At 44.7% G+C, this 26,245-nt stretch overlaps 1 protein-coding gene across 1 annotated transcript in view; it reads left to right on the top strand.

The window, feature by feature from the left end:
- FNDC3B (fibronectin type III domain containing 3B) overlaps window positions 1-26,245 on the top strand; it is a 263,394-nt gene that overhangs the window by 58,067 nt on the left and 179,082 nt on the right. Inside the window, exon 2 of the mRNA XM_028731578.2 lies at window positions 9,340-9,478. Coding sequence (XP_028587411.2) covers window positions 9,368-9,478 — 111 coding nt within the window. The 5' untranslated portion in view covers window positions 9,340-9,367. The remainder of the gene's footprint in view (window positions 1-9,339; window positions 9,479-26,245) is intronic.

Raw genomic sequence — 26,245 nt, 5'->3', positions numbered from 1 at the left:
AACGTTTTGGCTCCTGGACGCTGCAAACCTGGAAGTGAGTGTTCCGGTTTGCAAATGTTTCGGGGAAGCTGAACGTCTGATGTGGCCTCCGTGGCTTCCGATTGAGCGCAGGAAGTTCCTGCAGCCAATCGGAAGCCTCACCTTGGTTTTTGAACGTTTTCGGAAGTCGAACGGAACAGATTCTGTTTGAGAACCAAGGTACGACTGTACTCCCGAGTTGCAGCCCCAGCGACTGTTTTGGGGAGTGCAAGCAGAAAGGCTGTAAAAACATCATGGAACTGTGAACATATTACATGTAATACTGCTGTCTCTCTTGTGTGCTGTTCAATTCCCTGTGTGACGTTGACTTGGTTCACACATAATGCTAAGCCAAACTGTGGCTCAGCATGAACAGGCAAGCACATGAGTACACAGAACAGAGATCACAATTGCTCTGCTCCCGCTGTGCTGTCCAGAGCTAAGCCATGGTTTGGCTTCATATTACGTGCAAACGCAGGCTGTGTAGCCAAGGTTTGTTCTTGGCTTGCTACTTATGGTTTGTTTGAGGGAGACAAACCATTAGGATGGCTTCACATGTCATGCTAAGGTAAACCATATCTCAGCAGGAACAGGAGAGGAGTGAAACAGACATAATTTTTGCTTTGTGTACCCATGGTTTGCCTTAGCATTCTGTGTGAACTGGGCCAACATAGTATTGTGGCTGCGGTAACCCAGCCAGAAGGGGGGGTATAATGTATAACAACAACAACAACAACAACAACAACAGTGAGTCTGAATTGACCACCAGATTGATGTTTGCTCCTGTTTGGAAATACTAAAAATGCTTATTCCTCTGTTCTTTGGGTAAGATTTACCCGTTGTTCAACTATTTATTATAAAGTCTGGAGTGTTTCCTGTGCATTTTGCACGTCAAAAGGTTTATATGCTACTTTAATTGTTGAAAACTATTGCTGCTTTAAAAATTTTTGTTTTTACTGCTCTGTGTATAGGCAACGGAAACTCCGGTTCGAAGAGAACCCTTCTCTGAATGAGTCAAGATTCCCCAAGTAGCACTAGTACTTGCTGTCTTGATTATTGGATCTTGTCGGAGGTGTCCTACCCTGATTAATTTGGTCTGCCTCATGAAACAGGACACTCTTGTTTAATGCCACTTAAAACTAATCTCCTCATTCCTGAGATTCCCTTTGTCTGGTGTGCTTGCTAACTGTACCTTACATGTCTTGAGCTACTCTAGCAGCGACAGAATTTATTGGAATGTCAGCTTTCCTCCTAATTACTTTGACCTTTGTGAACTAAACTCATGGGAATGTCAGACACGGAACGGAGCTCAGCTGCAAAATGAAAAGGGAGCAGGGCAAAGCTCCAAAGTGGTGCCGTAAACTTTGCTTTCAAATAAGAGAAAATGGGAGATCGGCGGCTGGAAGCCCCAGCACCCAATCTGCCCCTTCAAGTATTTTGCTCTAGTTGGTAGAGGCAAAATCATTGAGAATGGTGGCTGTGGCAAGAATACCTGCTAGCGATCTGCTGTGTAAGAAGGAAGAGGGGAATGACGTTGGCTCTCTTCAAGGTGAGTCAAGCACACTTGGTGGGTTGGTACCCGTCCGTCTTGGGAGGCAATGGAGGTGCTCCTTTGGGGGTGAAGAAGCATCCATTGGGGGTGAAGGGAGCTGTTGGAAGGTTGCAGGGCCTGCCGTGGCTGTAGAGACAGATGCGGGAGAGACATGTTTTGTTGCAGCCAGGGAAGATGGAGGCGTCCGGTTGTGCTGCTGCAGATGTACCATGGTGTTTCTTATCTGTATTGAAATAGACTTAGATGGCTTTAAAAGGGAATTATTTACTTGCTTGCTTGCTTGGGGCTGCTGCTTCCACTTGTCTTGCTTGCCAGCTCCGCCTACCCACAAAACTCCCTTCCAAACTCTCCTCCCTTGGAACCTGTTCTGTCCCAGGATGCCCCAACCTTCCCTTCTCACAGCTTGGCCAACTCATTCTCTCACTCTGCTGCTGCCATCACTGGCAGGAAAATGAAGCCTGCTTTTTAAAAAATCAAATAAAAAAAACACACTTATTTTTAATTAGTTCGTTTTATAAAATTTATATATCACTTGATTGCAGGGGGGAAAAAAACCCTCAAAGCAGTCCACACAGAAGATAAAACAATAATATTATCACTTTTTTAAAAAGTTTAAAAAATTCGAAACACACAAAAAGTTTTAAAACCACAAGAAAATAAACTAAAAGTTGTTGGCAGCTTTCAGGCTAAAAGAGCAGTCCAATGCACAAGGGCCTAAAAAGGAGTTCTACTTTAATCAGGTGAACACACTATGTAGCCCAGCATGCAGTTCTCACAACCAGATAGATGACAATGGGAAGCCTGCCTGCCAGACATTAACACAATGGCATTTGCTTGCTCATAATACCCATCAAGGGGGCGCGGGTGGCGCTGTGGGTTAAACCACTGTGCCGCTTGGACTTGCCAATCAAAAGGTCGGTGATTTGACTCCCCGCGACGGGGTGAGCTCCCGTTACTCGGTCCCTGCTCCTGCTAACCTAGCAGTTCGAAAGCACATCAAGTGCAAGTAGATAAATCGGTACCACTCTGGCGGGAAGGTAAACGGCGTTTCTGTGCGCTGCTCTGGTTCACCAGAAGCGGCTTAGTCATGCTGGCCACATGACCCAGAAAAACAGTCAGCGGAAGCGGACAAATGCCGGTTCCCTCGGCCTTTAAAGCGAGATGAGCGTCGCAACCCCAGAGTCATTCACGACTGGACTTAATTGTCAGGGTTCCCTTTACCTTTACCTTAAATCCCATCAAATAATATACAGAGACATACTGCCCATAGTATTAGAGGTACTGTTGTGACTCACATCCATTGGTAGATATATCTTCCGTGAACTTGTCTCTCAAGATTTGCTGCGTCAGCATATGATTAAATAGCACGATCCTTTAACTATCATCCGCCTTGTGCATTGTTTGCATATAATTCCTAAATGTTGTCATGTGTGGGTTCCTGTTGAAGTCTGATATGTTTATTGTTGACCATTCATAATGCAGAAATTCATCCTCTGTTTCTTTGTAACTCTCCCTCCAGGGCAGGGGTGGTAGTGATTTACAAATAAATCAATAGATATTTTGTTGCCACTTCAGTTTCCCTGATTACCTTTGAGTTTCAGCAGAATAAAAGCATCCACAAACTTTTGATATGGTTGACCTTTTGCATGGAGTCCTGGATATTTGTTTTTCCTAAAAAGCCACATAGTGTTTGTCTGAAGTTGCTGGTTTTATGGTGTGTGTTTGTGTGGTTGTTGTTTTTTTAATATAAAAAAGCAATGTCATCTGAAGAAAAATGGTAGCTTTTCAGCAAGATGTTATGCTAATTGCTGCAATTTCCAGAAGATAAACCCTTTTATGTGGGATTGTTACAAATAAAGCGGTTTTGTTTGGATGCTTTCAGATTAATCTGCCGTGCTTGCAATTAGGTATAGAAAGAGTTCTTCTAGGGTTAAGGAGGCTTTGAAGTAGATGCGATGCAACTATGCTAATGAATGCACATCAGACAAGAAGACAAATTCCAGGCTCTTTTGTGCCTTGACCATCCAGCTGTGTACACACCTCTAGTCACCCATGCCTTATCAAGAGCTTTTTTCTACATGAACCTTTATCCCTTCACTCAAAACAGCAAGCTGTGGCACGAATCTGTCTTCTATGCAGATGTGCTCTTTGTTGCTAAATTAGGACTTTCTTTTCCTCTTGTTAGATTTTTGGTGAAACAAGCGGCAAAAAACCCCCCCTTCCTGTATCTGCATTCATGGGGAAACTTGATTTTATGAGCTGTTAATACAGTGGTACCTTGGTTTGTAACCCTTTCGGATTACAACCATTTTGGATTACAACCACGTCAAACCTTGAAGTGTGTGTCCCATTTTTTGGATTACAACTCATTTTTTGGGGGGGGGGGAGGCCCCATTGGTGAAAACACGCCTTGGGTTACAACCTGTTTTGGTTTACAACTGGACCTCCGGAACGGATTATGTTTGTAAACCAAGGTATCACTGTATACAGATCTTACTTTCTGACCAGTCCTTTGTCCTGGGAATTCCATCCAAAACAGGCCGAGTTTTGCAGATCTGTTGGCTGCCCGTTTTAGTTGGTGTATGTCTTTCATCATTAGCCTCAGTTCTCTGTAGTAATTTCCTAGTTCTGCAAGTGAGAAGCAGCGCCATAATTTCAACAATAATAATATTAATAATAATAATAATAATAATAAATTATACCCCGCCCATCTGGCTGGGTTTCCCCAGCCACTCTGGGCGGCTTCCAGCAAAATATTAAAATACAATAATTCATCAAATATTAAAAGCTTCCCTAATCAGGGAGTAAATTACCGCTGTTTAGTATAGGATCAATAACATGCCTAGCTGTTGATTGTAAGGCTGAGCATCTCTGCCATTGTCGAGATGTCACAGGCTGGGTGCAGACGTCCTGTCGCTTAAGAATTAATGGTGACCGTTGACCTCTGTGAATCACATTGTCTGTTTATTGTATTTAGGAAGCTCTTTGCCGCCCAATCAGCTGTGTCCTGTAGGTGGTTTATGAAGGATGAAAGTGGTTCATACAGAGGAATGGTCTTATTCTGTCACGTTGCCATGTGACTCAGTTCTTGTCTCCGTCTATCTTATCGGGATCTATTCCTAGCAACCTCGGGTGTGTCAGGAAGTCTCCATGCATCTATAGTGCGTTTTGGGTACCGAAATGTTAATCAAGAGACTTGCTATTTAAAGGCAAGAGCCTCCTTGGGCTAGGAAACTCAGCTCAGTTGTTTTATTTATAGCAGGCAGTGTGTGTTCATGTCGGATGAGTCTGTAAAGAAATTGTTCTGAGGACAAACAACTAGAAGGCAAGCAGTTCCAGAGTCTGACCCGTGAGGTTTTGTGGAAAGGGTAAACAGAGTTGTACATGGCCCCCTCCTCAAATTCGGATTGAGGTTGTGCTGCTGTTTTCACAATCCAAATACCTCCCTTCCTTTGGAGATTTAATTTGGATTCATGTTGAGTTACATAAATTGTTATTATTAGCTTTTCCAGTCAAAATTCGGACATGGAAGTGAGGAACATGTTTTGGCATGCATTAAGAGTCAAGACGTGTGTTTTTCTAGGAAACTTGAATTCTTATGTATGGTATATTATGGGACTTGAAACATCCTTGCAACTCCTAACATAAGCTAACACTTAACTCATTCATTCAGGTTAACTGGCCATAGATGGACATTTCTTAGATAAATGCTGCTCTAGTCTGTTGGATGACTTGTCTTTCCCCATATGGATCTAATAAATATTTAGTGGTTGTTGACATCTTGAGTTAATTTCAGAGTCTTCCCCCCACAAAAGGCACATCATTTAACTAAAGAGCTGTAGGATATTGCATTATCAATTTGACGCACAGTTTGATACAGTGAGGGTCAAATGGCAAGAATATTGGCTTAGGATGGTTCCAACTTTCAAAAAGTTGGAAGCATATCTTGACTTCCTGGGTCTACAGCTTAAGCTTAGCAATATTATGAAAATTCCCCCATATGCCATGGATTTAAGTGGGTTAAGATATATGAGGATTAATTGAAAATTAGTATTTCTTATACATTTCCAGCCAAGCACAAGGAATCTGAAAGTGAAACCAAAGCTTTAACTTGTTTCAGTCTTTTGTAAGCATTTTGCAGCTCAGGCTTTGGTCTGGCTTGTTTTGTTTCCCTGCTACCCCAAAATGCAGTGGAAAATGTAATCTGCCCCTAGAGACTCAGCTACTTCCCTGCATTTTTAATTTTGTTGTTCCCAAACTTGCCCTGTAATTGACAATGCTGTTAGCAGATTTAGTTTAGCTTTTGCCCAGAGAGCGTAATGATGGCCGGATTTGTGTCCCACAGGTGAAGTATTTAACGTAGCCATCTCTTGCCAGCCTTTTAACCTCCTAGAATCTCCTTAATGAACTTCTATAGAAAGCCAGAAGTAAATTGGGAATTCATGTGGTTTTGACTGACAGACCTTTAGAAGGAGAGAAAGAGAGAAACCTATTTTTTTTTTGCAGACGCTTCCACCAATCACGCGAAGGAGAGGGCTATCATAAGCATGCCAAGCGGTTCTTGAATATGTTATTAGTGAAAGCCTAATTTATTTTTCTAAAGTTGGGCAAATAATGGAATCATGCACTTCCACACCAACCCTGGAAAACCATATTTTAACATGTCAAAAGAAAAATAAGTCACAAATGTAAAAACAGAACAAAAGCCTAACACGAGTAATCTGTGGTTTTGCAAGAGGGACTTGTAAAAGCAAGGCTGTAGGATAGACTTCTCTTCTCCTTTGTGCCTCTTAAAGTGGGAAATTGTGGATGTGGGGGATATAGAAAATGTAAATGACTGGAGCCTCTTTGTGGGCCTTTGATAGATGGGTTGAGTGAAGGTGATTGACACTTGAGCAAGGAAATGTTTGTTTATGTTTTGGGGCAGAGAGGAACCAGTGAAAGATATGAGGTGCTCTCAGATTAAGGAAAATAAAAAAAAGCAAGTTCCATTCTGCAGACTTTGAATACCACTTTCAAAACGCCTGATTTCTGTCTGCTTCAAATAATTCTTTATTAACCTCTAACTCTGTTATCTTGCCAATATTGACTCAGTCACTGCTTCCATGTTGGATAAATGTCTTCTTTTGATTGGTTTCATGTCTTAACTTCTCGTTCCATAGAGCACCTGTTCTTAAGACACACTTCCTGGTTCCAATCTTTTTACCCCAGTGCAAAGATTACTGCGGTGTATTGTGGCAGCTTAACCACGATGGGCCTATTATTCAAGGGGGAAATAAATTGTGTTGTCTAGGGAAATGGTCTTGATCTCTAGAAACTTATATTGGATCATGCACTGCGGGAGAAGAGACCAGAGATGGCTTAACGTCAAAGTTATAATAGGTTACGTTCAGGCACTAGGTGCTGGAAGTATATAAAGTGCTTTCCTGGTTCTTTGTCGAAGTATCTATTTCCTTAACCTGTGGGAGGACTTCATTTGTGTTCTGCGGTGTATTTGCTAGAGAGTCAGGATTATTGCCTTGTAAACCAGTGTGAAGGCACAATTAACATTGAATTTATAAGACCTGTTCTTGAAAAGTTGCCAGAACTTTTCTTTGATAGTTCCAGAAGTGTTGGCGAGGGTGTCAGCATTTACAGCCTGAGAACACTGCATTGCCTGGTGTCATCCAGGAAGTCTAGCTTTCTAAATATTGGAAATATTTGCCAGAGCATGCTTAAAAGTTCTCTCCTTCCCCACATTCCTTGTGGCTCTGTAAATAATCTATATTGTGCGCCCTCCATTTTTAGGGGTGCACTAAGTTGAAAGAGGAGACGCGGGTGGCGCTGTGGGTAAAAGCCTCAGCGCCTAGGGCTTGCCAATCGAAAGGTCGGCGGTTCGAATCCCCTTGGCAGGGTGCGCTCCCGTTGCTCGGTCCCAGCGCCTGCCAACCTAGCAGTTCGAAAGCACCCCCGGGTGCAAATAGATAAATAGGGAATGCTTACTGGCGGGAAGGTAAACGGCGTTTCCGTGTGCTGCGCTGGCTTGCCAGATGCAGCTTGTCACGCTGGCCACGTGACCTGGAAGTGTCTCTGGACAGCGCTGGCCCCCGGCCTCTTAAGTGAGATGGGCGCACAACCCTAGAGTCTGTCAAGACTGGCCTGTACGGGCAGGGGTACCTTTACCTAAGTTTGAAAAAGAAAGGCTTATCTAACTCTTCTCTGCTTGAACTGTTATTTAATGATCATCAGTGGTAAATTTGTACTTTGGGAGAGTTAGCTGGCATTTTATTAAATTTTGTTTCTATTATGGTTGAGACATTTGTAAAATCATGTTTGTACTTCATTGTGTGCATTTGAAATGTTGCAACCTGTCCGAAACCTCGGGATAGGAGTATGGGTGCAAATTTTTTAATCTGACCCCCTCCTCCGCATGCCTTGCAAATGTTTTTCAAGGCAAGCTGCCATGTCGGAATGCAAAGTATATAAATTATAAAAAGTTGGGCAGCAGGTACGTTGACCATACCCTGACCTTGTCTTTGATATCTGAAGACAGTTTCCAGGTATCCCTGCTGAGAGAGGTTGTAGGTTGGCGACAAGGGAGAGGGCCTTCTCAGTGGTTTCCCCCCATACTGACTATGGAATGCTTTCCCCAGCAAAGCCCACCAGACATCAACATTAACTTACAGTGGTACCTCAGGTTAAGAACTTAATTCGTTCTGGAGGTCCGTTTATAACCTGAAACTGTTCTTAACCTGAGGTACCACTTTAGCTAATGGGACCTCCTGCTGCCGCCACGCTGCTGCCACCACGTGGTTTCTGTTCTCATCCTGAAGCAAAGTTCTTAACCCGAGGTACTATTTCTGGGTTAGCGGCCTCTGTAACCTGAAGCGTCTGTAACCTGAAGTGTCTGTAACCCGAAGTACTACTGTATTTTTAGTACTGGCTTAAGATCTCTCTGTTCTCCCAGACTTTTGAGAGATTATGATAATCATGTTTAGTGCATCTGTGTGTGAGAGTGTTGGAGGGGGTGGTAATTTATTGTTAAACTTGGTGGTTTGTGTATAAGTTGCCTAGAAATGTTTTTGAATTATTATTATTATTATTATTGTTATTGTTATTGTTATTAATTTTAAGTATTCTATAAACACACACACGACAGAGAAGCTTTACCTAAGGGATAAGGTGCATGCAACATTTTATGGCATTGTGCTACTATCTTAATAGCCACTCATACGTTAAATTGCATAAAAATGATTAATATAGAATGTTTCTCTGACACAATATCTGCTGAAAGTCGGTTTAAATTGTATGTTTTAATTTAGAAAAAAATCAGAAACTTGAAAATTCTCCCAAACTACTTTGAAAAGGACCATAGAAATATATATTTTAAAATGGTGGGTGATTTAACAGAGCTATATAGTCCCATCTTATGCAGTGCTGGAATCAGAACACACTGTTCCCCCATCCAATTTGAAATCATTCCGGACCTGTTTTAGCTTTGCAAATGTGCTAGCAGTTTTACATAATGTACTTGTCTGAAAGGCTAAAAGGGTCCTCTGAGACTAGGCTTTGGGTCATTCAGAAGTCTGGGTAGTATCAGGGGGGCGGGATGGGGATGATCAATTCACCTGTTGATTATCTGATGCAGGAAAAACAACAACAAAATCTGCCCACAGATCTTGAAGCTAGTTGCCACAAGTGGCAAAATCTTATTGGTACTGAAGTATGAATGGAATTCTCAAATGTTATTACTCAAGATTTATACATGTGTGTTTTTCTTTGACGTTTAGGAGGCCCGCTGAGGAAAATTCTCCATGAATGTACGTCACAATGATGATGACCGACCAAATCCCACTGGAGTTGCCATCGTTGCTGAATGGGGAGGTAGCTATGATGCCTCACTTAGTCAATGGAGATGGAACTCAGCAGGTCAGTAACTTCTGAAAGTGACAAGTTGAAGAGCCAAATTGACTTATTTTGAATGTGCATGGCTTCAAAGGTTTGAGAGATTCTGCTACACCACACTTACTTTCTCTTTGTCTTATGTGCAGTTCATGCCCATATTAGAAATAAAACATGCCCTTGTTTTAGTAAGAGACTCAAACATGAACTCTGAGGCCTGTGAATTAAATAATATAGCATATGACTCACTTAAGGTATGCTGCTTTGTCCAGATTACCTTGTGGGTAAGATTACCTTGTGCTGCTGTGGCCTCCTTTGGGGGGAAAGTCGGGATATAGCATTAAGAAATAATAACAAATAACGGTTGTGCTTACTATTTTTGGTTCTTTGATTTATATTGTACTCTGGGGTGATGGGAGTTGTAGTTCAACAACATCTGGGGACCCACAGGTCGAGAAAGGCTTCTCTAGATCAACTTCTTTCCTATCATTTTGCCTCCTCGCTCGTATTTTCTTTAAATACCTTGGAGTGCATAAGTTGCAGCACTCTGTTGCAGCGTAACATCTATCTCTGTGTGCTTGGAAGCAAGTTCCACTAAGTAAAATGGAACTCCCCAATGAGAGTTGGTAGCATTGCAGCTTTAGCATTCATGTGTTTCATTTATTCCACTGTTTTTCTGTGATGGAATTCAAGGCACTGCACATACAGTGGTACCTCGGGTTAAGAACTTAATTCGTTCCGGAGGCCGGTTCTTAACTTGAAACTGTTCTTAACTTCTCTAATGGGGCCTCGCGCTGCCGCAGTGCAATTTCTGTTCTCATACTGAAGCAAAGTTCTTAACCCGAGGTACTATTTCTGGGTTAGCGGAGTCTGTAACCTGAAGCATCTGTAATCCGAGGTACCACTGTAATGTGTGTTTTTTTGGGTGGAGGGGCAGGTTCCCATCTAAGCCTGTACCTGTTTTTAGCCAGGTTGCTGCATCACGAACCTTCAGACCATAGAAAGTACATTAGTGCTGCACACCAGGAGAGAACATTTTAATTTTTGCTGATTTACATGTATAAATAGCCAGTTTTGTGAGTGAGTGAGGGTGGGGAGGCTTAAACACAGCAGGGTTAAAATAGTCATGAGGGTGGAGAGGCGGTGAAGGGAGAAAATGAGCATTATTCTCATTTTGGAACATCTGCATTGCGTGCCTCTCTTTATGCAAGCAGTTTGCCAGTCAGACAATGGCAGATGGTCATTCCTCATTATTCAGAGATGATCAAAGAGGACCCATTCTGTCTGACGTCAAACTTTGCTTCATAGTCCCTGACTAGAATACTACCTTGTAACTGTACTGCATAAAGAGAAATTAGGAGGGTGAACAGCAGAACCTTCTGTACCAGTGAAACAGGGCCTTAAAAAAACCCTAGTAATCTGTATGTGTTTAAAGAAATCTAGATGGTGTAGAAATTAGATGGTATTAAAATACATAGGGAAAAACATAAAACAATCAGTTTGTGGGGGATGTTCTTGCAGTAGACTGAGAAGAACATTTTTATACAGTGGTACTTTGGTTCCCATAGAAAGTAATGCAAAATGGATTCATCCGTTCCAGACTTTTAAAAACAACCCCTAAAACAGCAATTTAACATGAATTTTACTATCTAATGAAACCATTGATCCATAAAATGAAAACAATAATCAATGTACTGTACTATAAAATAAATAAGACAGTATTGTAGATGATAAAAATTAAAATTATTTTTTTCCTGAAGTGCACTGATGATAGTCATTGTTTGGATGGGGGGCTTTTATCCATTTCTGCAGTCACACAATCAATCAATCAATCAATCAATCAATCAGTAGCTGAACTGGGTTCCACACAGTCACAAAAACAAAGTCACAAGTCAGTCCCATAAAATGAAGAACAAGTCACAGTCAAATAAACGAAAAAGCTACACAAACAAAACTGGAAAAAATAGCAAAAACAAAAGCTCCACATATCTCATCTTTATTGTGTGGGTGCTCGGGACTCAACAGCCAACAGGAAGCCTCTGATTAGCAGCGGGGGACTCAATTTACAAATGAAACACACTCAACAGGAAGTGGAACAAGGCAAAGTTCACAAACAGGAACACCTACTTCCGGGTTTGCAGCGTTCTATTTCCAAATTGTTCATAAACTAAGCTGTTCTAAAACCAAGGTACCACTGTGGTTAGAATTACAGTATGGTAGAATTAGAAGGGAAGTCATTTAGGCTAACCCCCTGCACTTCAGGGACGCGGGTGGCGCTGTGGTCTAAACCACTGAGCCTCTTGAGCTTGCTGCTCAGAAGGTTGGCAGTTCAAATCCCCACAACGAGGTGAGCTCCCGTTTCTCTGTCCAAGCTTCTGCCAACCTAGCAGTTCTAAAGCACACCAGTGCAAACAGATCAATAGGTACCGCTGCGGTGGGAAGCGTTCCCTTGCACTCTGGTTTCCGTCCCGGTGTCCCGGTTTAGTCATGCTGGCCACATGACCCGGAAGGCTGTCTATGGACAAACTCTGGCTTCCTCCGCCTGAAAGCGAGATGAGCGCCACAACCCCATAGTCGCCTTTGACTGGACTTAACCGTCCAGGGGTCTATTAACTTTTACCTTACTTCAGGAATCGCAACTAAAGCACCATCCAACCTCTGCTTAAAAACCTCCAAGGAATTGAAGTCCATCACCTTCCGAGGGAGTCCATCCCACTGTTGGAACAACTCTTACCATCATAAAGTTCTTCCTGAAGCTGTTTTCATACCAGTAGGGCCTCTTCAGGCAGGGGCATTTAGCAGTTCTGCTACTTGTTTTAACTAGAGAGGCCAGCAACCGAACGTGGGACTTTCTTGTATGCAAAGCACATGCTCCACCGCTGAGTCATGGCCCATCATTCTGGTCTCGGTCACTTTGCTCATTTCCTGACCTTCTGCAGCTGCTCATTGCATATGGTCCAGGGCTCTTTCCCCCCCTTCTAGCATCAGATGGCTTTTCAACAAAGGCAACTTCCTGATTTCTAGTTAAATGGATGTTGCTCCAAACATAATCTAGAGGCTTGCCAATTAAAACAACCCAATACTTGCTCATCAGATGGGGAAATAGCCGAAATTTAAGCTAAGTTATGCAGATAGCGGAGAAGAACATCTTTCCATGCATGCTCTTTCTCTCTCTCTCTCTCTCTCTCTCTCTCTCTCTCTCTCTCTCACACACACACACACACACACACACACACACAGTCTGTCCTGTATTGTAAGTGGAACAAACTGACTGTTTCTAATGGAGAATACAATGATGAAGTCTAATTCTAACAATCCCCAGCTGCTGTGCTTGAGATGCTCCCCAGAACTGAGTCAAACCAGAGGTAATATGGGACAAGATTAAAAACCAAATGTAGTTGATCACAGACATTCAGTACAATTCCATTATAACACAGTACAGTACAGTGGTACCTTGGTACTTGAATGGCTTTGCTCCTGAACAAATTGGCTCCCGAACGCCGCAAACCCGGAAGTAAGTGTTCCGGTTTGCAAATGTTTTCCGGAAGCCAAACGTCCGATGGGGCTTCCACGGTTTCCGGTTGAGTGCAGAAAGCTCCTGCAGCCAATCGGAAACCGCACCTTGGTTTTCGAACAGTTCCGGAGGTCTGAATGGACTCCCAGAATGGATTAAGGTTGAGACCCATCTGTTTAGTACTCAAAACACACCTGCTTAGAAAGGTTCCAAGCTCCACCTGTTTCAAAGCCCAAGATTTCTGGTTACAGAGTCATGAGTTCAGGTGTTGTCCCTGACATGATTGACAGGTGTGTGTAAGGGAGAAGTGGGATCCTGTTTGCTCCCTTGCCATCCATGCATGGGGAGGGACACATGTCTGAGGAGGGGGGCCTGTTTTATGCACACAGACCCCCCCCTGCGATTTATAACTCTGTACAACCAGAGTCCAAATCATGGGGTCACCTACCTGCACAGAACAACTCTGGGCATAGCAGGCTCTGTGGATGAGCCCTCCATAGCAATGGATTAGGAAGACGGAGACCACTCTGTAAATTACATGGAGGGTATAGATCATGGGTAGGCAAACTAAGGCCCAGGGGCCAGATCTGGCCTAATAATAATAATAATAATAATAATAATAATAATAATAATAATTTATTTTATAACACTCCCATCTGACTGTGTTTCCCCAGCCACTCTGGGCAGCTTCCAACAAAGTATTAAAATACAGTGGTCTGTTAAACATTAAAAGCTTCCCTAAACAGGGCTGCCTTCAGATGTCTTCTTAAATCTGGTAGTTGTTCTCCTCTTTGACATCTGGTGGGAGGGCGTTCCACAGGGCGGTTGCCACTACCGATAAGGCCCTCCGCCTGGTTCCCTGTAACTTGGCTTCTCGCAGGGAGGGAACCGCCAGAAGGCCCTCGGCGCTGGACCTCAGTGTCCGGGCAGAACGATGGGTCTGGAGAGGCTCCTTCAGGTATACTGGGCCGAGGCCGTTTAGGGCTTTAAAGGTCAGCACCAACACTTTGAATTGTGCTTGGAAATGCCTTCTAAGTCTGGCCCGTGGACGGTCCGGGAATCAGTGTGTTTTTACATGAGTAGAATATGTCCTTTTATTTAAAATGCATCTCTGGGTTATTTGTGGGGCATAGGAATTCATTCATTTTTATTTATTTTTCAAAATATAGTCCAGCCCCCCACAAGGTCTGACCCAGCAGTGGACCCTGCTGAAAAAGTTTATTATTTTCACTTTCTTGAACGCAGTGTGGGGTGGTTTTTTTTGGGGGGGGGTTTTGCTGGTATGGAGTAACATTCAGCACAGACTAAAGTTGTTTAGTCCAGAATCTGGTTTACTCACTCATCTGCTGTTTGTGAGAAAGAAACCTCTGGGTTTGAGGCTTGGGGAAGATTGCTGTTTTAATCCTTTGCCACTTTAAGATCTTTGCACAATTGTTGTGAAGTCTGAAGAGGGCTTTCAGCTTTGTGGGGATGTCTCAGGTGAGTATGTTCAAGCGAGCACACTCGAAAAACCCTCTTCAGACTTTCACGCCAATCGTGCAAAAATCTGAAGAGCAGCCTGCACACCTGGGGACGATAAAGGCGGAGCTTGCATGTTTTATAGCTATCAAAGCATTGTTTTCTATTGGCCCAGGAGCTGGCATTTAGGTTTGGTTGTCTTCATTAGCACAGATCACTTTGCTGTGGCCTAACAAACTTGAATGGCTGATCAGGTGCTTAAGGGTTGCAATCGCTGGAATGCAATACCCAGCGCAGCATAAGAGAGAGGAACACAGCCAGCTAGGAGGGCATTATTATTATTATTATTATTATTATTATTATTATTATTATTTGCAATTTGAACCTGGGCAGGACATGCAGATGGAGATCTGGGAGACAGTAGCTGGCAGAGGAATTGCAGCAGGAAACTTACACATACAACACACTTGAATATTTGTGGCGCACTCACACCTGAAAGCTCTTTCCAGAGTATCAAATGACTCTGTGTAGGTTGAAGTTGTGTGTGTGTCTGTTTCTGGAGCTCATGGCCACGTCATCCTCCCAACTAGTTCATTGCATCCACACTGGAAAACTGCAGAGGTCTTTTAAGGTCTAGCTGGAAGGAAGATAAGCATCCGTACACAATAAGCCTTAATTTCCTTCTGTTGCCGCAGCATTCTTTCCTTAATTTTTAAGTGAACACTCCATCTTTTTGGGCTAATTATAACGTTCAGAAACAATGAATTCCCTTTTAGAAAGAGCGAGAAGGAACGACAACAACAAAAAAAACCCCACACAAAATAACTGCTTCAGCTCGCTATCTTGGAAAGTTAACTTTGAGCCCCAAAGTAGTTCCAGGATGCAAAATATTGTTTTGGAAGACTTGGGAAATAAATCTTCCAAGTTAGCCTGCTTACCACCAAGGCATTCTTGGTCGCTGTGTATAAACAAAAGGGAGCACAATGCGCCCCGACATTATTTGTCCCAGATGGAGTTCTAAACTTGGCTCCTTCTCCTGCGCTGATCTCATGGTGTACCAGCAAAACTCTGGAGTTAAGAGACGTGCATTGCATCCATTTTATCCCTGTGTGATTGGTGTGGGAGGGGAAGGCTCAGGGGGTGTTGGGTGGAAAATTTGTTTCATGGTTCCCCCCCTTCCTCCCCCCTCCCTTCTCTGTTCTTGTGGAGGACGGTGGTAAGGAATGTGGGGCTCATGCCAAGGAAGAAACAGCATTGAATAGTGGGGTGTTCTTGTTTTTGTTTTTATTTTCCCCCTCTCTGAGTACCTGTATATAGCTTAAGAGGAACTGAGAAAGGGCTTTCTGGGTAGTTGATGTGTTTGAATAGCAGAGGGGAGGAGCGGGTTGTCAATGCAGAACTTTTAAAGCAAGATACATTCTTGCTTTTTTCAGAGTCTTACTCAGAGCACAGCTTTGTGGGGATTTCACAGTGCAGCAAACCAGAATTCCAGGATGTGAGGAGCCTTGTCTTAGACCGGGCCAGGCCCGTGGGTGGGTTAAGAGAGACCAGGCCCTTCATGTTTTCACACAGGGTCCTCTTCAGCAGCGCTCTTGGAATGGCCGCCGTTTTCTTCCCTTCAAAGACTCTGCTGCCCAGATCTTAGGCCTGGAGAGCCTCCAGTTCTGGATTCCTGAGGCCAGGTGGCTTGAACAAAGTTGAAACAAGGCTGGCATCCTTGGACCCTGGCCAGGGTCCCAGTGGCCTGACACCATTCACTGCTCTGCTACATTCTTTCGGGAGGGGGAATCCCCCTTCAATGATTTTCTTGCCTAGCTAGGCTAGATCCAGCCACCATTTGAATTTCTGACAGGGCTCCCAATCAGGGATTATTCCAGGGCAGTGGAAGGAATTTCCAGCAGTAGTTGGACCCAGTTACCCAGTTCTGCCCAGACTGCGTGAGGTACCTACCAGTGGGCACTTTGCTCACAGCCCCCTCGCTGAGCTGAAGCCTGAAATGGCAGCAAGCCGAAAGTCCAGCTCTATTGACCAGGGAGAAGACCAGGCTCCTAATATTTATAGCACACAACTCCCCCACAGCCCAATAAATGACTTGAAAATATTGGCTCAGCAATAGCTTCTGACTCCCACTAGTTACTAGGAACAGCAAAACGCGTTCTTTTTCCTCAACCTCTGGTCTCTGCTGACTTAGATTTGCAGATTTGTACTTGGATGTGCAGATCATCTTAGTTTGAGGATCATGGGGTTCAGGAGGTAATTCAAGGACCACCTCTCCATATGAACGGACCCGGACCCTGCAGTCCTCATCTGAGACCCTTCTTTGCGTGTCTTTTCCATGAGAGGCCCAGAGGGCAGCAACGCAAGAACGGGCCTTCTCTGTGGTGGCTCCCCATTTGTGGAATGCTCTCCTCAGGAAAGCTCACCTGGCGCCTTCATTACATATCTTTAGGCGCCAAACACATTCCTCTTCTCCAAGGCCTTTGGATAAGGAAACAATCTATGGCAGGGGTCAGCAACCTAAGGCCCATGGACCCCAGCCACCTGCTCAGGGACGCTGCCCCCCCCCCGCCAACCACTCGGTCAGCTCCCATGCGCCGTGCTAAACCGGTGCGGAGCAGAGTGGGGACCGCCTTCTGTGATGCCGGCTGGCTTCCCATTGGCTGCAGGAGCTTCCTGCAGCCAATGGGAAGCTGTGCACGCCTCCTCTGCGCTGGAAGGAGCACCGGAAATAGCATTTGTGCATGCGCGCACACACACACTCCAGCCCACTGTGGAATCTGGGGGACCATGAACCGGCCCAAGCCACAAAATCTTTGCCACCCCCTGGTCTATGGCCTTTCAAGCTGTGGAAGGTATTGCTTTTGTTACATATTATGTTATGTATTTTTATACTGTAAATGGCCCTGTGATCCTCAGATAAAGGGCAGTACAGTGGTACTTTGGGATGCGAACGGGATCCGTTCTGGAGGCCCGTTGGCATCCTGAACGCAACGTAACCAGTTACAGATAGGTAGCCGTGTTGGTCTGCCATAGTCAAAACAAAAAAAATTCCTTCCAGTAGCACCTTAAAGACCAACTAAGTTAGTTGTAAGCGATGGTGTTTTCTGGTCACATCTGTGTGGATTCTGTGGCGGAAGCAGTCAATGTACAAGTCCAGTGTGGTATTGCGTCCATCAGGAGGGGTCCATGTGGAGTCTCTTTTTGTGCAACACTTTTTCGGTGGTAGTTGGTGGTCAGTGTTCTGTTGGGAGGGTGGTTGTTGTTCTCCAGTGGGTTGAGAGGTGTGCATGCACACGAAAGCTCATACCAAGAACTAACTTAGTTGGTCTTTAAGGTGCTACTGGAAGGAATTTTTTTTGTTTTGGCAACGTAACCAGCATCTGCGCGTGCGCAGGTCACGTTCTGCCGCTTCCGCGCATGTGCGTGACATCATTTTGAACGTCTGCGCATGCACGAGCATCGAAACCCAGAAGTAACGTGCCCTGTTACTTCCAGGTTGCCGCGGAGCACAACTTGAACATGCTCAACCCGAAGCACATTCAACCCCAGGTATGACTGTATATAAATTTAATAAATGAATAAAAGTAAATAACAAGAACCACCCCTTGAGCTACCATTTTGTACTGGGTTCTGGTTGGTGGACCTCAGGATTCTGTTAAAAATCACAACAGTGAAGCAGGTGCTGTAATCCTGAGGTACGCCTACATCTGTTTATTGAGCATTTATTTTCAGTCAGTGGGTCAATGTCATCCCCCTTCCCCCAAGTGAGCTGTGCTTTGACTCAAGGTGGGTCAAGCAGTGAAATTGCCACCCTTTTAAGAAAACAAGCACCTTTGTGACCCGTCTAGTCCGGCATTCTGTTTCCTGCGGAAAGAAAAGACTTCTTAAATAATGATCGAAACCTGCTGGGATGCTTTGAGCAGAGCATGTTTATAGTTGAAGCTGCTTTCCAGGTGCCTATGGGAAGCCCCCAAGCAGAACTCGAGGGCAAAAGTGACTGGTGTATAGAGCCATTTTTTTCCTTGAAAGAGAAGTTGGCTGGAGGTGAAATAGTAGGAGGTACTTGTAGCAGTTGAGTAGCAGAATGAATTTTCACTCCTGACAAGCTGCATCTACAGATATCCCATCTATTAAAGGCACAGGAGGCCTGGTGATCCTTACAGTGTATGGTTTAAAGTTTATTAGTGGGTCCCATGTTGCTGGAGATGAGAGAAGCCAAAGGCCGCTGGTTATAGAAATCTTATCCAACACAACTTGTGCTGCTTATGCTCCCATGGACTAGCATCGGGCGATACCTGGTTTTCAGCATTGCGATCTATATCACCAGCCAAACATAGCGGTCATATCACAAAGTATGAAATAAGGATGGAACTATGTAGAGGCAAACAGTAGGATTGGGTGATAATCTGGTTTTCAGCTTCATGATATAGCACCATAAAGCAGGGGTCAGCAAATGTTTTCAGCAGGGTCCACTGTCCCTCAGACCTTGTGGGGGGCCGGACTATATTTTGAAAAATAAAATAAACGAATTCCTATGCCCCACAAATAACCCAGAGATGCATTTTAAATAAAAGCACACGTTCTACTCATGTAAAAACACCAGGCAGGCCCCACAAATAACCCAGAGATGTGTTTTAAATAAAAGGACACATTCTACTCATGTAAAAACACGCTGATTCCCGGACCGTCCGCGGTCTGGATTCAGAAGGCGATTGGGCTGGATCCGGACCCCGGTCCTTAGTTTGCCTACCCATGCCATAAAGCATCATGATATATCACGATGTCTGAAATACAGATGGAAGCTGGCTTTCAACTTCCAGCCCTTTTCTATGTCTATATTTTAGTTTATTGCCTCAGTGAGGAGCCGTATTTGAGTGGCTGATCTTACAGATATTTTGTGTGCTCTTTATTGTTTGATTATTTTTAGCTGAATGATAACCCGCGGTTATGAGGTCATACAACACCGCTGGGATTAAAGTAAATGAGATAAGGGTAGACCACCCACAATAGGCCACCCACAGTGGCAGAGATTGGAGGTAACATGCACCCAAAACCTCACCAGTTAGCAATCAATGTCTGCAATATTGGGGAGAGAGGAGGCTCCCCTGCCCTGCCAGGTCATCTCACCCCCCCAAAAAAAAATTGGAACAGGAAGCCAAGTCCTGCCACCTGTGTTGGACAAGGTCTGGTCTGGTCTGAGACAGAACCACGGTTGCCATGGAATTCTAAGCTGCACCAGGCAAGATGGCTTCTGCATGGATTTATAAAATGCCAACTTAGATAGGGAAACTAAAAGAATCCTAATCCTGTTTTTGAGAGCCAGACAATAGTCGCAGATACTTGAAACTGGCACATTGCTAAATGGGAGTACCTTGACAGGAGGTTAGAATTCTTCTCTACAATGCCAAGTCGGGCCTTGCCAACTGTAATGATATATGGAAGGTTTTTTGTTTTTGTTTTTGGCGTGTTTGTTCTTGTTTAAACATGACAGTTCCTGTGTTCTGGGTTTGCTTTTTCCTAGTGTTTTCCTAGAAGCGGTACCTGCCCACCAAGTTCTATGGGCCTCAGCAAAACGGACTGTTGGGGAGATACACAAAACTTTTATCCCTGGGCAGCCAAGAGGCAGGAATCACCAGGAACTTGATGCAGCCGTTTGTTGCTCATTCCAGCAATGCCCTTGAACCGGACCCTCATACGTTCCCCTGCATGTCACTACCAGTTAATCCTGTGGGAATGTGGTTACAGAGGAGCAACATCTTCTTCCACCTGTCCATGGCCCAGTCTCTGCTGAAAGAGAGACTCGTGTGTGTGTGTGTGTGTGTGTGTGTGTGTGTGTGTGTGTGTAGGCTGCATTTTATCCTCATGCAGAGCACACATATGCATTGCCCTCCTTTGAGGCCCTGCAGTATGCAGCCTTATTTTCTTGACTTCACTCTGTTTTCACTCCTAAGCTTTTTGAGTACCGCATTTTTCCGTGTATAAGATGAGGTTCCCCCCTCCCAATTTTTTAAGTTTAAAAATATGCGTCGTCTTATAGCAATTAAATATATAATAAATATGGTACTTGCCGCCATACATGCTGTGGCAGTTGAAGCTCCTCACAGTGGTGAGCCGCAGGGCCTCCGTATTCTGCTTTCCTCCTCCCACTCAGCCAGGAGGGAGGCTGAAGGCGGTTCGTTTGTGCCGCACTGAGTCTGGGCGGTGGCGCCGCGCGGTCGGCACCGCTGCTCCAGTTGGCTGTGGCGATCGAAGATACCTAACCCCTCCGCGCCTTTCCCTCGGGGACTCCTTAGTCTGCTTTCCTTCCCCTACTGAGCCCGCCCTACAGCTGGTGGTGAGGCTGCTGGCGATCCGTTTGTGCCACGTGGGGTTTGTGGCCGGCTACGCGCAAGCGGCGCTGCCGCTCCAGCTGGCCACGGCGATTGAAGTAATACCACCCCTCCGCACCTTTCCCGTCATAGAAACCTTGCGCCCCTCCTGGGTAATGGCGCTCCCCCCAAAAAAGCTCAAAAGCTCAACAACTCTGATAGGTGGCTTGTTAGAGGCGCGTGGCTGTCAGCGTTGGTCCGGTGGGTGACCTATTTTCGTCAACAATTTAGCTCAATCTCCCCCCATTTTCTTAATTTGGAGTCCCGAAAAATAGGGGTTGTCCTATACCTGGGGGCATCCAATAAACGGAAAAATACGTTATGTGTACGAACCCTGGTACATGGGGACTTTGAAGCTCTGGATTTAATAACTCTCCCTGCGCCATGTGACCATGTCCTCCGAGGTTCCTGCACATAAGCTTTGCATTGTTGCTACATTCCTTCTCTTCTACCTAACAAGCATGAACTGGAAGTAGTAGGGAAGTGTTAAAAAAAAAAGTCACCTAGCAGTCTCCTGTATGCTTTTCTTCGTTCCTACCTTCCTGCTGAAGCAGCCTTGTTGGAGCTGCCTGGGGAACAAGCCACAGTGGACTTAGTTGTGTTGGCCGGGTGTTGCAGCAGCAACTGGGAAACCTGGAGCTGCCATGGAACATGGTGGAGGAAAGGAGAAACATCTAGTCCAAACCCCTGCAATGCGGGAATCTCAGCTAAAGCATCCTTGACACATGGCCACCCAACCTCTGCTTAGAAACCTCCAAGGAAGGAGAGTCCACAACCTCCCGATGGAGTCTGTTTCATTGTCGAATGGCTCTTACCGTCAGAAAGTTCTTCCTGGTGTTTACTTGGAGTCTCCTTGCTTGTAACTTGAAGCCATTGGTTCAAGTCCTACCATCCAGAGCAAGAGAAAAAACAAGCTTGCTCCTCCCTGCACATGAGGGATATTTGAGGATGGCTATCCTATCTCCGGTTGCTTTGTCCATGGAGTTTTATTGGCAGGATACTGGAGTGGCTTGCCGGTTCCTGTTCCTTATGGAAGTGAGAGCTGCACCATAAAGAAGGCTGATCGCCAAATAATTGATGCTTTAGAATTATGGCGCTGGAGGAGACTCTTGAGAGTCCCATGGACTGCAAGAAGATCAAACCTCTCCATTCTGAAGGAAATCAGCCCTGAGTGCTCACTGGAAGGACAGATCCTGAAGCTGAGGCTCTAATACTTTGGCCACCTCACGAGAAGAGAAGATTCCCTGGAAAAGACCCTGATGTTGGGAAAGATTGAGGGCACAAGGAGAAGGGGACGACAGAGGACGAGATGGTTGGACAGTGTTCTCGAAGCTACCAGCATGAGTTTGACCAAACTGCGGGAGGCAGTGGAAGACAGGAGTGCCTGGCGTGCTCTGGTCCATGGGGTCACGAAGAGTCAGACACGATTAAATCGATTAAATGACTAAACAACAACAACAAAATCCTATCTCCTCTCAGTCTCCTCTTTTCCAGGTTTGTTTTGGGAGTGGTGTTTTTGTCTGGGAACGATAAATTTAAGCCCGCCAGATCAGAGCAGCAGTATACAGAGAGGTTACTGGCTGAATCCAGGGGCTTGCACTACCAGAACTCAGTAGCCACAACTCGAGTCTGGTGGGAACTGAAAAGCTATGGTTTGGGTGTGCATCATCTCAAGAGCATGACTTGCTGGTTAACCTGTAGTCAGCAATACATGGCAAGAGATTTAAGTGAGGTCTCTTCCTTGTCAGATTAGTGTTCTAGCCTTCCTTTCACAGGAAGCAGTGGAAAAACCCCACAGTTGGGACTGTGGTCGGCTGATTATAGCGTTGGAGCAAAATCGCGTTCCATTTTTCCGTTCAGAAATGGCTGCTTTAGCTTTTGGGAATACTGCAGTTTCATGGCAGAACAGCAGAGTTTTCAAGTGATCGGGGGGGGGGGGGGGGGAGAGAGAGAATGCCTCCAAAGGAAATCTGAAGGCATAAATCTTTTTTCTTTTCTTTTTTGCTTCTGAACTCCTTTTGTCTTTAATAGAATGTTGCAATTCTAAAGTGGGGAATTGGAATGGCTGTCTCAGTGGCAGCACCACCACAAAAATGAAAGAGGGTAAGCTTTGCCAGAAACTTGCTTCATGAGCTGCCCTGGTTTTTGGAAATGGCTGCTTGGAAAAACTTGCATCTGGTATCTCCCAGCTGCTGTGTGATGTGTTGGAAATAGCATGCAACCTTCCTAATTGGATGCTTAGGAGCTAATTTGTAGGAGCCGACATCCCTTTGGCCCCCAAAATAAAATATTCAAGGTACCCATGCCCTACCCACAAAGTTGATGGGCACTGCCATTCAAATGATGTTTGTGTGCTGCATCTTGTGATTGATTATGTGGGGGCAAGGCTTACCTGTCTATCCGTCGTCCCCTTACCCCTATAGTTTATTCAAGTTGAGACCCTTGTCTGGAGGTTTGTCCCATTCCCATGAAATCCATTCCAAATTTATTTGTTCAACCCATTTGGCGAAAGAGGATGCAAATAGGCTTAGAGCATGCTCCGTGAGCATGGGCCGTGGTGCGTCAGGGTCCCTCTGGGTTACCCTATCTGGCAGTGGGGCAAATCTGTTGATTGTTCTGTGCAAACAAGAAACACGGCAGCAGATGTGCATCTCGGTTTCTTGGTAGGCTTCTGTATCTGAAAAAAACCCCATCCATGAGCATTTAATCCTATGGTAAACAGGAGCAGGAATGAAACTGCTTTTGTCTTGACTTGCTTAGATGCGATTTGTTGAGTGAAAAACATTCACACCCTCGTGCACAATAAACGAGGGAGCACAGACCCTGTTAGGTTAGAAAAATGTTAGGATCATACCTTTGTGAGGATGGTTCTCTTAAAAAAAATAAAATCCTCCTTTTTGCCAAATGAAACTTTGATTCTACTGTAATAATCAAGCAGTGACATGCCTGTTAATGGACTATTTCAAGCCACAGATGGAAGGATAGGATATTTGAATATTTTATCTGTATTAGCCATATATATGATATCACTGCATATGCAATCTAGCTGCATGTCCGAAAAGATTCTAGCATAACCTTTTCCCCAGAATACTAACTTTGAAGGTGCAAAGAGTTCTCTCTCTTTTTAAAATAGAGAAGTTACTCAAATATTCAGTCCTCTTTCCCCCACAGTTTGAAGTAGTATGATCCAATTAGGACTTAAGCTCTCAGTCTCCTCTTTACCAGGTTGAATATACCCCAACTCGCTCAAACGTTCCTCATAAGGCTTGGTTTCCAGACCCTTGATCATCTTGGTTTCCCTTTTGTGCACACATTCCAGGTTGTCAACATCCTTCTTAAATTGTGGCATCCAGGATTGGACACAGCATTCCAGGTGTGGTCTGACCAAGGCAGAATAGAGTGGTACTATTACTTCCCTTGACCTGGTTACTATACTTCTGCAGCCTAGAATGGCATTTGGTTGTATCCAACCAAGTCCTACTTTAGCTTTTTTTTTTTTTTTTGATGTCACATCCCACTCTTGACTTGTATTAAGCTTGTGGTCTGTTAAGACCTCTAGATCCTTTTCATATGTACTACTGGTAATCCAAGTGTCCTCCATCTTATATTTGTGCAGCTGGATCTTCCTGCCTAAGTGTATTAGAACCTTACATTTGTCTGTGTTGAAATCCATTTTGTTAGTTTTCCCCAATTCTCCACTCTGCTACGGTCATCTCGAGTTCCAACTCTGTCTTCAGATACTGTACTTCAACCACCAGTCAAGGACTATGCTCCTGGCTCCTCAGTGCCACCACTTCAGGTGGTTGGAGAAGGTATTGCAGCCTCGGTCCAGTATACCTGAAGGAGCGTCTCCACCATCGTTCTGCCCGGACACTGAGGTCCAGTGCCGAGGGCCTTCTGACGGTTCCCTCACTGCGAGAAGCCAAGTTACAGGGAACCAGGCAGAGGGCCTTCTCGGTAGTGGCACCCGCCCTGTGGAACGCCCTCCCACCAGATGTCAAAGAGAAAAACAACTACCAGACTTTTAGAAGACATCTGAAGGCAGCCCTGTTTAGGGAAGCTTTTAATGTTTAATAGACTATTGTATTTTAATATTCTGTTGGAAGCTGCCCAGAGTGGCTGGGGAAACCCAGCCAGATAGGTGGGGTATAAATTATTATTGTTGTTGTTGCTGTTGTTGTTGTTGTTATCAACCAAACTAGTTTTATAAAACTGTTTGAGCCACACTCCTCAGCTGGAGCAGTTGTCCATTCCTCCCTGATGGTTTTGAGCTCTGAGGACAGGCAGACTGTATAAACAGTGTTCTTCCCTGCAATGGTGAAATAAATGGAGTGACTGGAATTCTGAACACCAGCACTGCACACTGCAACATTTTATTCCATGTCACTCTCTAATAGTAATAATAATAATAATAATAATAATAATAATAATAATAATAGTAATAATAATAATCTATTAAGAAAAGGCTTAAGTGTAATAGAATCCGCCAGCATCTTAGACTCCTTGCATCGGAACGGCTTGATGCGAAAACACATTACTGTCGCATCAGTGCTGGTTGTCAGGGAAGTGTCATAAGACTCTCTCCTCCCCAACTGTTAGATTGCAGTGGAGGAATGGAATCAGCAAAGGTCTTCTCCCTGACCTCAGTAAAACAAATAAGCTGTCTTTTCTTGATGGAACCTAGCTGGCATTGCATCGCAGGGACGACTGGAGACTTGTGAAGGATGACAATGATTTGTGTGCGCGCACACCTTTGTGTGAGAAACTGCTAGAAGTGGAGATTGAGCATTAGGATGCTGGAGCTGGTCTTGAGGTGGCTCACTAAATTACTGCCTGGTTGCCATGGCGACTCAGCAGGCCCGAATCGCACAAGAAGTAAAACAGCTTTTCAAAGGACGTGGAAGGCCTTTTCTTCTTTTTCTTCTTCTCGGACTGCTCCATTTGCACCCGGCCAGTTTCTGTGATTTCCAAGGACGGCAGTAGGTGAGAACGCTCCTGAGCATGTGCAGAATGCAGTTCCTTCACCATTGAAGGGCGGAGGAGGAAAACGCTTCTGGGTGACATCGTTTGAACCACCACATCGAATGCCGAATGGGAAGGTCTTGGGCGGTTGAGGTTTACTTTCTGGAGAATGGAGCCCTGGCCTTCACATCTAAAAAGTCCTGTGGCTTGAAAGTTACTGAAATGCGAAACAACTTAAAAATAACATGCGTGTCTTTAAGGAGCGACATGTGTTTTGATCTCCCCGGCTCCCTCGCTTTGTTTTGAATGGTATGCTTTATTTTGAGGAAGCTATGACCCTTGTGAATAATGCATAGAAGTTTGGAGGCTGGGAGGCAGATGTCTTTCACTGCTGATGGAGCCGAGGTCACAGATGGACTGGCCTGGCTTTTGTCGGTTTATTTTTATCTCTTCTGGGACTCTGATTGTGGTGTCTTTGCTGTCCCTGTCTGC

The sequence above is a fragment of the Podarcis muralis genome, chromosome 6 (genome assembly GCF_964188315.1).
Source record: "Podarcis muralis chromosome 6, rPodMur119.hap1.1, whole genome shotgun sequence".
Classification (NCBI taxonomy): Eukaryota; Metazoa; Chordata; class Lepidosauria; order Squamata; family Lacertidae; genus Podarcis; species Podarcis muralis.
Note: the sequence above shows the minus strand (reverse complement) of the source record. Positions and strands in the feature narration are given on the sequence as shown.